Source organism: Eleginops maclovinus, chromosome 7 (genome assembly GCF_036324505.1).
Source record: "Eleginops maclovinus isolate JMC-PN-2008 ecotype Puerto Natales chromosome 7, JC_Emac_rtc_rv5, whole genome shotgun sequence".
Lineage (NCBI taxonomy): Eukaryota > Metazoa > Chordata > Actinopteri > Perciformes > Eleginopidae > Eleginops > Eleginops maclovinus.
In genome coordinates this window covers 22,362,011-22,375,532 of record NC_086355.1, presented here as the reverse complement: position 1 = coordinate 22,375,532, position 13,522 = coordinate 22,362,011, and the positions used below count along the sequence as shown (strand labels likewise).

General features: G+C 42.0%; 1 protein-coding gene across 1 annotated transcript in view; it reads right to left on the bottom strand.

Annotated features, from left to right (window-relative positions):
* The window catches only part of hibch (3-hydroxyisobutyryl-CoA hydrolase), a 29,148-nt gene that overhangs the window by 8,999 nt on the left and 6,627 nt on the right, over positions 1 to 13,522 (bottom strand). Inside the window, exon 7 of the mRNA XM_063888576.1 lies at positions 5,296 to 5,374. Coding sequence (XP_063744646.1) covers positions 5,296 to 5,374 — 79 coding nt within the window. The remainder of the gene's footprint in view (positions 1 to 5,295; positions 5,375 to 13,522) is intronic.

The window sequence follows — 13,522 nt, the reverse complement described above, 5'->3', positions numbered from 1 at the left end:
TAGCTTCAGGGAACTCACGGTGGAAACAGCTTTCGTACAAAGCTCTCTTCAAACATGTATTGTTTAAATGTGAAGAACAGTGTGTTTTGACTGTAGTACATGCTCTGTAATCAGGCCTCTGGCATCCCGTTTCATCCACCTTGTTACTAATGGTTCAAATGGGTCCCATGTTCAGGACAGGACCCACTGTGATATTCTCAGACGAATGCCATGTCTTTTTATGCTGCTGCAACGCAAACATTTCCCAAATTGGGATCAATAAAGTATCTATCTATCTATCTATGTGAAATCTTCAACGGAGACGCTTCTCATTCACTTTGAATGGGGTGACGTTAAGCTTTGCTGATCTGCATTCTGGTTCCATTGCTTCGCTTTGCCTGCGTTGCTCGCGGTGAAAGTTGAGAAAAGTTCAACTTTTCAAGCGTCAACGGAAACGCTAGCCATCAAACTGGGTCTATGTAAATATGCTGGGAGAGACATAGCGCGGCTCATTTCCTCATTTACCAAAAAATGGAGGAGAAAATAATAATAGCGGAAGGGAATCGCCTGGTCTTATTCGACCAGACCCTGTACACATACAGGGATACAAACAGGAGGAATGATTGGTTGTTGGTCGCGTTAACCCCAAGCGCCAGACACGCTTGGTAAGTCAATATATTATAATTTAAGTTTTTCTTTTTATATTTGATACGTCTGAGGCAAATGAGTGATAGCTACAAACACTATATATAAATAAACTATATCAATCAATTTGTCGTTTGATATATTGACATGACCCTGATACTTTTTCCGTTATTGTTTATAATTTTCGAATATCTCTATACAGACACTCACTGGCTATTTTAGTAGGTACACCTGTTCAACTGCTCGTTAAGGCAAATATCTTGTCAGTCAATCACATGGCAGCAACTCAATGCATTTAGGCATGTAGACATGGTCATGATGACCTCGGGGAGTTCAGACAGAGCATCAGAAAGCGGAAGAAAGGAGATTTAAGTGACTTTGAATGTGGCCTGGTTGTTGGTGCCAGGTGCGCTGGTCCGCGTGTTTCAGAAACTGCTGATCTACTGGGATTTCACAACCATTTCTAGAGGTGAGCAGCCAGACTGCTTCAAGATCATAGAAAGGCAACAGTAACTCAAATAATCACTCGATACAACCAAGGTATGCAGATCACCATCTCTGAACGCACAACACGTTGAACGTTGAAGCGGATGGGCTACAGCAGCTGAAGACCAGGAACAGGAAACCGAGGCTACAATTCGCACGGGCTCACCAAAATTGGACAATAGAAGACGGGAAAAATGTTCCCTGGTCTGATGAGTCTCAATTTCTGCTTCGACATTCAGACGAAGCTGCACCTTTACCAGCTGTGATAACACTTTAATGATCAACAATTAGAATAAAAACACATCATGTATATATTGTTCTGAAATGGGCTAATCTGCGGAGTACTTGTGGTACGTTGAGTATGTTTACTTGGGAAACATTTTGAATGCAGTACTTTTACTTGTAACAGAGTATTCCTACACTCTACTGCTACTTTTACTCAAGAACAAGACCTGAGTACTTTTTCCACGTCTGATTTGAAGAGGTTTCACCTGCTAAGGCTAAAACAAGACTATATGGTAAGTTAGAAACAGTGAGAAGGTGTGACCCGAGCAGGCTTAAGAGGATTAGCAAAGATTTCCTGCCTTTGTGCCAAGAGACAGGAAAGTTTTAAAAGACGCCAGCAGATGCTTTCTCGATTAATAAAGAGACTCTGCGTAATGTATTAAATGTGCTACTTCACAAGCAAGCACTGAAAAACCCTACAGTGTATATGCATGGGTTAGGAGGAAACAAGATGAAAGACACACAATTGAATTACTGTCTCATTTCGTGGCCTTGCCTTTGAGAAAATCTCCACACACACACACACACACACACACACACACACACACACACACACACACACACACACACACACACACACACACACACACACACACACACACACACACACACACACACACACACACACACACACACACACACACACACACACACACACACACACACACACACACACACACACCTCAGCCTGTCCTTTCTGCTGTACTCTTTTCCTCTGCTGACAACATCATCTCCTGACATGTGATTCCACTGCACACCACCACACAGAGCAAAGCATCTGCTGAAGATTTGTCCTACCCTAGAATTCTCAGGAATAAGCTTGATGTGTGTGTGTGTGTGTGTGTGTGTGTGTGTGTGTGTGTGTGTGTGTGTGTGTGTGTGTGTGTGTGTCTGACGAGAGCTTGTGAGCCACACAGAGGATGAAGTGAGTGTACTTGGAAATTTGGGAGTGTGAAGGAGTAAGTGCAGCAGGAATGAGTCCTAAAAACTAGGGCTAGGCGTTATGACAAAAACTCATAGTACAGTATATTTCCAAACTAAAACTGTATTAGGGTATTTTCCTATCATACGCAGTCCTTCGAACAAAGGTGTCTTCAAGCGACGCTTGACTCGACTTTACTTTAGAAATGTCAGCAGCGTTGCTTAATAAAGCAGATCGTATTTTTATACATTCTTCGCACTCCAATAAGTGCTTTCTGTTGAGGTGGTGGAGTATGTTACTTGTTTTACCTCCTCGGGCAACAATTTTATTTCAGCAACATTTGCAATGAATGTTTGTTTGTCAGTGTCAGAAAATACAACGCTCTCTTTTTTGCTCCTTACCGACATCTCTAAAAATGGGGGTACAAATGAGCTGGTCCAGATTTGCTTCAGAGTTGACGTAATTTTGGAAATGTGGGCTGGCTTTACATTGAACTCCTGGCAACGTCCCGCCCACGTCCCAACCTATCGTCCCCAATATACAGCTGGAGAGCTGAATCCCCTCCCCAGCTGTGTGTCTGTGTTCAGCAGGATGTCTTCAGGAGGGACTTAGAGTAAAGTTCCAGCGGTAAACACTGGAGAAAGAATATGTCAAGCTACGTGCTGTATCAGAAGTAATGTGCGGCGTGTTTTGGAAGCAATATGGTCTGTGTTTACATTAGCAAGCATCGCTAACACTCAGAGCTAACACTGTACTGGAGAGACTATGTGTAATATGTTTTGTATAGATATGGCCCAACAATACAGTATCTTGTTCAAATATAGTATATTAGGTGACCGTTAAAGCTGCAGTAAAACTGATCAGCCTTCTGCACAAAATACTCAAAACATTTCAACCTTACTCCAACACAAATATAATCAAATTAGGGCACAAACTCTGTCAAGAGTTTAAAGTGATCATCAATGATGCTCCAGCTCCACCTCAATATCCATTAGTACTCTTTCTGAAGTGAATATACTGAGGAGAGCATGAGCCGTGTGGTCAGATCACAGTCTCTTTCTTGCCACACAACGTGCGATTAATGCATTGGTATTACATATTGCTGCAAATAGTTAAATTCAATTATACTCTTGCTCAATTATAGAACTGTGATAAACCATCTGGGTGAGAAGCAGCTAGTTTAACGTCAGCTGTGATTCATTAGTTGTTGGAGATTTGTTACTAATCTCATCAGAGCCTCAGGAGACGGCCATCTGTCTACAGGGTCAATTAGCTAAAGAGCAAACTAAAGCTTATACTGCGCTGTAAGACACCAAGACATCTTGTGATGGTTTCTACATGAAGCAAGCTATTTAGATAGTTATCAAGTAGAATTGTGTATTATTGGACTATTTTTTTAGTGTCATAAGATGAAAAACCAACAGATAATAGGTCCTTTCCTGTGCCTTGATTTATTTGAAAAGGAAATCATTTTGGATTGCCAACATCAGGGATTGCATCTTGATCATAGATTTATTCTAATCCTCTTAAAACAAGGATACATTTAAGAATATATATGCGTGCTGTTGGGTTTGTGTGTCTTTCAGTCATGTCTTTATATGCGTTTTCAAGTTCTAACTACAGTACATCAAGACTGCTAGGTCATATAGTTTAAATACAGATCATAATACTTCGATAGGGTGCAGCATGGGCCAGGGAAAATTAAAAATACGATGTAGCAAATAGACCAGGCGATTATACAATTTGTGTTTACCTTTGTTACCCTTGCCATTACCATTCATTTGGTGTCAAAAAAAAGTTTCTGACTAAGATTATTCACGCCCCCTTAAGTCGGATCAATGTGTTGTTAACACAATTAACTAAAACATAATGTCTTGAGCGTGTCCATGTTGTTTCTACATTAGAACATAAGGCTAATGAACACAATGAACTCAGAAAGAGAATTTCACAAATAAGGTAATGGGACCATCCAAAGAGCATGGTGCTTGTGCTTAGAGGGCATCTTTCAACCAGAAGGTTGAGGGTTCGATCCCGGCCTATGCAGTCAACATGTGGATGTATCCTTGGGCAAGATACTCAACCCTAAGTTTCTCCTAATGGCCAACGGTGTGTGAATGTGTATGAATGTTAGTTTCCAAGAGCTATTGGCCCAGCTCTGTGTGTGTGAAATTCAAGTTTATTTACCCTTTTTGCCAATCATGTGTTTGGTTCAACAAATCTGCATTTAAAAAAAATTATAGCAATACTTTGCTTGGAATATTTAATTTGGGCAGCAAAAAAGAAGAGACCTCCGCAAACACCAAGTGCCCTTTCTTGCACAGTTAACATAAGTGAAAATAATAATGCGTGTATGATTTGAATGACGATCAGACCAGTTGATTTTCATGAATTCTGCTGATAAACCAAACCAAAAACATGACCTCTGTGATGGAGCTAACTAAGAAATGTTAGCAGGCCATTATCCACTTATGGTGAACATAACTTTATAGACATATACTTTAATCATTCTCAATGTGAGCATTTATCAGTTTAGTTTAATAGTTTATGAGCATGTACAACTGACAGAAAGTGTTGTAACTTGTTGGATCTCTCCAATGTTTGATCTACTTTTAACTCCCCCTTCTGTCCCCTCATTTCTGTCTCCTTCATCTTGATATCTTTCCCATTTAAGATGCAAATGAAGAGAAATTAAGTCAACACATATTTTGGGTATTGAGACTTGCTGCCCTTATCCACTGTCATCAGGATGAGGTCATCTATCAGATGCTATGCTGAAACATCCCCCCTCTGTGTATTCCTCCCTGCTGCTCACACACACATACCTCATGTCTATGAATGCATCTGAATGGGATCCAGCTGGAAGTGCAACTGCAATCACAGCTCCTAAATTATTAATGGTCTATATACCCGCTCACACTGATATGGGCCAACCTGTGCCCCCATTCCCCCCAGGAGCTGGAGCAACTGGTCAGTCTTACCAATGGCAGTCTCTGGCATGGCGAAAAGCGTCTTCTCAGTGGCCACTCGAAACCGCCCATGAACGGACAGACCCACGCCCTGCAGGTGGAGGAAAACAGGGTTACACAAAGATCAAAAATAGAATTACTACCTTAGGGTGGTATGGCTCCGTGTCACATTGCAGTTTACCTCCATGTCTGTCCAAATTGTCAACACTGTATCGACTTTGAAATGAGAATAATTCACACATTCATTCTTGAGATATGGCCAATTATGTGTTTTGTGAGTTCACAGTGTCCTTCAGAATTTGACCACCAAATTCTAATCAATGCATCCTTAATTCTAAGTGGACCTTGATGCCAAAATCAGAGTAAATTCCCTCGAGTTGATTTTGACATTTAGCCTCAATGAAAATCAGTACACAGGCCAAAACCCCCACCACAGAATTATAAAAAAAGAAATAAACAATTTAACAAAAGAGGAGGAACAGAGTCCGAGGAATACACCAAGGGGGGGAGCAGTTTTGGGGAAAACATCTTTAACTGCCAAGCACCGAGTTAAAGTTTCAGACGGAATACGGTCAAAGTGAAAACAGGAATGAAACCAGGCCGACCTTGCGTTACTCTGTGTGTGTGTGTGTGTGTGTGTGTGTGTGTGTGTGTGTGTGTGTGTGTGTGTGTGTGTGTGTGTGTGTGTGTGTGTGTGTGTGTGTGTGTGTGTGTGTGTTTGTTGTGGCTCCCAGCAGAGAGGGAGTTGGAAGCTAATGAGCGGTGTTGGCCAGAGAACATTTCCAGTACAATCAGGACTGTCTCTGTGTCTGTGTGTCTGTATCTGTGTCTATGTTAATCATAAGGTAACCATGGAAACAGCGTTCCCTTGCATTCACCCTCCACCTCTACGCCTAAAGCATGTGGCGCACAGAAAGGTCAATCACTGTGTAGGTTGTAATGAAACGCCTCCTTTACAGAGTGATTTAGGCTATAGACAAACTAGATCAGCCTGACTTCAACTCAGGCTGTACATACATTCATAAAGCATGATGGGACAATAGGAAAATGTCATGTCAAGAGGATTACGTTCAAATGAATTGCACTTCACGATAATATCCATTTAAAACTCTGTGGACGTTTAGCATACTACAGTCACCTTCATTTTGTTAAAGATCGAAGGGACAGACATTTGGAGTTGCTTTGAAATAAAAAAAAAAGGCTTTCTTTTTTACTTTTCTAACATGATAGCAAGCTAAACAATTTTTTCACTTATATTTACGAAGATCTGAAATGGATCATGATCCTCTTGTTATTTTTATCCTGACCCGCACTAAAATCCTATATATCGTCACATCCCACTAAGCCTAATATTTAATAACACAACCAGCAGGAGAATAGTCCTCATCCTAATGTGAGACAATGTCAGTGATTGTGGATACAAGTAATGAATTGATTTATAAAGAGGGTGTCATCATAAAAAAAAAAAAATGAAACAACAACCAGCAAGAGACACACAAGATGTATTCTGTACTCGGCTGAAGATATAAAAAGAAGATGATACATTCTGTGGCTCCAACAGCAGCAGGTAATCACATTACTTCACTGACCTTCAGCTTTCTGGAAGGATTCCTTATGAATCAAGTCATCATTCACAGACAGAGGAATATGTTGTTATTGAGGAGCAGGGTTTTTACTGGTCATGTGAGAGAGGAATCCAATACCTCAGTGAGGGACTTGATTAATGTCTGGGGAAGGTCTGAAGGTCGGTGGCTGGTGGCTGGAATGATGCTGGTGATTCATTCCTTCACATATTTCTGGTTCATATTTTATCTGTGTGTAAGACTGAATATCACATATGACAAGAAATATGTCTTGTTTGTAAGTTTGCTTCAATTTTTGTGTGATGCTATATTATTCTGCATTTCTTTGGACTTGGTCTGTACATAGCTCCCAAAATGTTGAACCATTGTTACCTGACGAAGAAATATTACAATACAGTCCCCTTTAATTGCTTGCTTTTCATGTTACTCTCTTCCAATGAAACATAACATCTGAAACTAGAAAAAGAAAACATTTATTAGATAACATTTATCTATTATATAATTAGTTAAGAAAAGTTGAAATACGTTTTATCCTAACCTATAATAATAATTATACATCTAGAATCACTTGTTCATTAGTTTTGGTATTATTCAAATCTCTGCAGTAACTAAAGCTGTCGGATACATTAAGTGGTGTAAAAAGTACAAGGTTGACCTCTGAGATGCAGTGGATTACAAGTAGAGTAGCACATATTGGAAATTAAATTACAAACACTGGGTGTACTAACTGTCTCCCACGCTGAAAAGGGAGAATATATCAACAAACCAAAAAATAGAAGCCTGACAGAACAGAAAAAGTACCATGGACACAAAAGGAAAAAAAACAACTGCTACCAGTTTGGCGAGCTAGCTCCCATTAGAGAGAGGAAAAGAGAAAAACATACTGTGAATACAAAGCGAAACTTAGTACATAAATAAAACTAAACATTTGGAACAAATGAAAGTAGCACAAGAGACTAACTGAAGCAACTTTTTGGCTCATAAATAAAACTGTGTTTGGATGCCACATGCTGAGGGAAGAGTCCCTGCCAACAATAAGTGTGATTTCTTTCCTCGACCTGTCCTCACCTTGCTCTCAGTGAGCAGTGGAGTGTAGAGGAGGGCAGGGCTGCAGGGTTTGCCTTAAGGCTGTGATACAAATGACCACAGAGGATTAAGAAGATCTGATGGCTGGAGACTTAACAGACCGCCTGGAGTCATTTTTCTCCTGAAAGAACCAGATCCCAAACAGAAGAGACGGACTGAGACTTCTGTCAGCTCAGGTCATGAATAACACGATGACTGTGCTTTGGCAACACGTCCAGGTTCATTGTCTCACAAATCCAGTGAGCTTTGTAAGGTTGAACCAGGAATTCAAAACATTTTCTGAAAACCTCATATGACGAAATGTTGCATTTAGTGAGGAGTTGTATTTCATTAGTGTGATGTCAATCTCTTTGTGAACTTTGTAACTGCACAGAATGAAGTATGAAAAAAATCAAGCCAATGTGGAAATGCCAAAAACTGCATTGTCACCAACCCAAGCAACTGTAAGATGGTTTATGTTCATTAGGATACGTTTAACAACATAATAATAATTTGGAGAGAGTGGCTTTAGAGCTGGCCTGGATTTTTCTTCAAGAAGATTAAAAAAAAAATCTGGCTGACTTTTGCCAGCTTCTAAAACATTACCAACCAAATCTTAAACAGGTACTTGACCATGGTTTTAGATTGCTAATAATAACTTTGAGGGTCGCCTGTTCTCTGTATATTCACTGATTTTTTATGTGCACGATTTTCTTGATATATGGGAACGACTTCATTAACTTCCATACTGTGCACACAAATGAATAATTCATGGCTCTGATTAATGTGTTTCTTTCTCTCTATGGCCAATCCCGGGCGCCCTAAAAATCACAACGATTTCAAAATCATAAATCTTAAGACTGACACTGTTTAATAAGTTCATCAAGTTACAGTACCTAATGATACAAATATTGTTGGATGAATCCATCAGCTGCCTCAGTTTCCGGTCCCTGTTCCGTGCGTGTTGGGTCAGGGTCACATGAATGACTTCCTGAAACACTTAGTAGGACAGAGCCACAGTTAATGTTATAAGTGACACTGGTGCTTTTTCAGTCTGCTCATTTACATAATTGACTGCCTTTTCATAGCAGTATTTGTTTGATAATGTAGTTAATGATACTGGTCAAAGTTCAATTTGCATCAGGTAAGGTTTCAGCAAAACAATCCCTCCTATCTGTCATTGGATACAGAATGAGTCATGTAAAATGAAGTGCACTTAAAATAACTGACAAATCAACCTCATAGAATAAAAATAACAACCTGAAAATAACATTTTCGAGGGAAATGATAAAAAAAAAAAAATCAAATAGTTTTCTTGCAATGCTCACTTGATGAACCCAGAGGAATGAGGGTTGGCTTGATGGCACATTACCCAGGTTTTACCATAAAAGTAGTGGAACATTGCTACATGCTGGTGCAGTGCCACCAAGCACCATATAAGAACATGTCTCCAGATCCTGCTGTAAACAATGGAAATGTGCAAAAGAGAGCAGGACCAGCATGTTTATAGCTCATGCTTACAAACAGAACAGGCTGCAAAATTTACAACCTGGCAGGGAAGAGTTTCCATTGGGTCAGAATACGGGAGGCTTCGTGAAGTCCTCATCATATTTGGTTTATTGGATACAGACCAAATATTGATAGAAGTTTTTGAGTTTTTAATTAATATAATGCCGAGTAGTTGCATTACTTCCTGCACCTTTCCAAGTGGTATCTTGGCACCTCTACTTAATAATAGTGTAGCTCTTTAAATTTTGCATGGGAAAAAAAAGTGCTCATCCAAATGAGTTAGTGCCAGAGTGTAAAGCATCATGCAGAAGCCTTCCAGTTGACAGAAATGTCAGATAACAGGAAAAAACACTTTTTTTTGTAAAAGTGGCGTCTCGTTGAAAATCACTATCACAAAGCATTTACTTTCAAAACAAGCAGTGCACTGGCTCTGGAAGATGAGAAGCTTTATGCAGGGATCAGAATCCACCCTGAGGTTTTTTTCTGGCTCTCCCTCTTGGCTCCTCATTAGATAATGTGGACATTAGAGTCATGGGACAAACATCCATCAACTGGGTTGCTGCCAATTGATGGACATTACGCAGCAGTGTGTTCTGAATTTAAGGAGGCTAATGTACGACTGAACGCTCCTATAATAAATCTTAAAGAGGCCCTATTCTGCTTTTAGGGGTTTTCCTTTACCTGTAGCGTGTTATATAGGTTTTAGTGCATGTACATGGTTTGCAAAGACTAAAATCTCAAAGTACCCTCCAGAGGGAGTTTCTCTCCCACAAACAACCCCCCTGCCTGAAACGCCTCCATTGGACTCCATTGTTTACTTCTGTAACATAATGACATCACTATGTAACACGTTCGCTTCTATTTGGCAGCGCTCCAACATATTTTTGGTAAAAGGCTAAGGGGCGGGACATCTCTAGTAGACTGGGCTCTGGTTTCAGACAGAGGGTGAAAAGAGGTGCTGCAGCACAGACAGTATGAGAAAAATAAAGAGCTTTTTGAACATTAAAGCATGGAGACATGTCCCAGTAGAGGCACAAAATACAAATATATACACCTTAAAAAAATAGGCAGAATATGTCCTCTTTAAGTCAAACATGCTAAAAAGACCCGACAAGTTTCCATCTGCTCAGACGCAAAGCACAGCTGAAAGGGATTAATGACATTTCAGGATTCACAGACTTTAATTCTAGGGATTTTAAAACTTGGAAAGCGATGAATAGTGTGCATGAGATGAGATGTCAGAGAGGGGCCAACAGATAGACCAAGTGTCTGTGTGTGTGTGTGTGTGTGTGTGTGTGTGTGATCTTTGACCTCATCAGAACATGTCTTTACTCTCTGGCGGTTTGTTATCATTAACGCCAGAACAGTGTTTCGACATGGGAGTTCTGCTCTGAGCTCAGTGCAGTTCAGGGACTCTTGGTCTTTTCCAAATATAGAACCAGCCAGTTCTAAACACGGCACGCATTGAAGAGCAATCGCCCTGAGAATAGTTTGCGTCAACAGTAATGTCTGTAAACTGACATGACAGATAGGAGAGGTGCTCGTCAAATTACTTTATTCCCAGAGCCATAAACCCATAAGAAAGATGTGTTATAAGCAGCGCAGAGGGTTTTCCACTGGGATGGAGAACAGAAGTGTGCTACACCATGTGGTGCAGCATACATATGAACCGAGCACTCAGCGGTTTCCATTACTGCGCTGCTGCCACACACTGCCAGTTTGGTTCTGGCAAATGAATCACAGCTTCCGTCTCTTTTGGAAATGAAAATGAGCAAGTGGTGTCACCACTGTCATCATGGCTGTCTAAACCTATGAAAAACAAGCCAACTCGATGATGTTTTTTTCGGTTCACTGCCTTTAGGATTTATCCATCAAATGTGTACCATTCCCAATGTAACCCCCCAAAAAAGGACATACCTCTTAGGTCACATCTGTAGAGCTGTATAGAATCACATGGGTTCTTTTTTCTGTTTGAAGCTTCCACTGACGTTTGAAGATAAACGTTGCTCTACATTTTGGAAAATAAATGGTGGTACTAGTCTCGAAGTACAAAAGGTTCCTTTTTCTGATCGTCACCATATGTGAGAATGCTGTTCATTGAGTAGAGTTCAGCTTTAACACCATTGTGCTCTCCAAGCTCGTCATCGAGCTCAGGGACCTCAGGCTCACCAGCGCCCTCTGTGATTGGATCTTGAACTTCCTGACGGCAGACCCCAGTCATTGCGAGTGAAAACATCACATCTTCCACCCTGATCCTCAAAACCGGAGCCCCTCAAGGCTGCGTGTTCAGCCCTCTCCTCTACTCCCTGTTCACACACGTCTGCATGGCCACACACAGCTCCAAAACCATTGTGTTTGCTACAACAAGTTTGCTGACGACACAACCGTCCTTGGCTTGATCACCAACGGCGACGAGATGGCGTACATAGAGGAGGCCAGAACCCTGATATCTTGGTGCCAGGATAACAACCTCCATCCCAACATGAGCAAAACCAAGGAGCTGATTGTGGATAACAGGAAGCAGCAGAGAGAGGGACACGCCCCCATCGCCATCAACGAGACTACCGTGGGGAGAGTCAGCAGCTTCAGGTTCCTCTGTGTCCACATCGCCGAGGACTTGACATGGACTCATCACACTAACAGCATCACCAAAATGTCGACAGCAGCTCTTCTTCCTCCGCAGGCTGCAGAGGTTCAACATGGACCCCAGGATACTCTGCAACTTCTACAGGTGCACCATAGAGAGCATCCTGACCCTCTACAGGTGCACCATAGAGAGTATCCTGACCCTCTACAGGTGGAGCATAGAGAGTATCCTGACCCTCTACAGGTGGAGCATAGAGAGTATCCTGGCTCTCTACAGGTGCACCATAGAGAGCATCCTGACCCTCTACAGGTGCACCATAGAGAGCATCCTGACCCTCTACAGGTGCACCAGAGAGAGCATCCTGACCTTGTACAGGTGCACCATAGAGAGTATCCTGACCCTCTACAGGTGCAGCATATAAAAGTATTCTGACCCTCTACAGGTGCACCATAAAGAGCCTCCTGACCCTCTACAGGTGGAGCATAGAGAGCATCCTGACCCTCTACAGGTGCACCATAGAGAGTATCCTGACCCTCTACAGGTGGAGCATAGAAAGTATCCTGACCCTCTACAGGTGCAGCATAGAGAGCATCCTGACCCTCTACAGGTGGAGCATAGAGAGTATCCTGACCCTCTACAGGTGGAGCATAGAGAGTATCCTGACCCTCTACAGGTGGAGCATAGAGAGTATCCTGACCTTCTGCAGGTGCACCATAGAGAGTATCCTGACCCTCTACAGGTGGAGCATAGAGAGTATCCTGACCTTCTACAGGTGCACCATAGAGAGTATCCTGACCCTCTACAGGTGCACCATAGAGAGTATCCTGACCCTCTACAGGTGCACCATAGAGAGTATCCTGACCCTCTACAGGTGCACCATAGAGAGTATCCTGACCCTCTACAGGTGCACCATAGAGAGTATCCTGACCCTCTACAGGTGCACCATAGAGAGCATCCTGACCCTCTACAGGTGCACCATAGAGAGTATCCTGACCCTCTACAGGTGCACCATAGAGAGATCCTGACCCTCTACAGGTGCATCATAGAGAGTATCCTGACCTTCTGCAGGTGCACCATAGAGAGTATCCTGACCCTCTAGCAGGTGCACCATAGAGAGTATCCTGACCTTCTGCAGGTGCACCATAGAGAGTATCCTGACCTTCTGCAGGTGCATCATAGAGAGTATCCTGACCTTCTGCAGGTGTACCATAGAGAGTATCCTGACCTTCTGCAGGTGCACCATAGAGAGTATCTGACCTTCTGCAGGTGCATCTCCTGACCTTCTGCAGGTGTACCATAGAGAGCATCCTGACCTTCTACAGGTGCACCATAGAGAGCATCTTGACCCTCTACAGGTGCAGCATATAAAAGTATTCTGACCCTCTACAGGTGCACCATAAAGAGCCTCCTGACCCTCTACAGGTGGAGCTGGCAGTTGCATCGCCCTCAGCCGTAAGACTCTACATAGGATCACCAGGACGGAGCTGCCATCCAT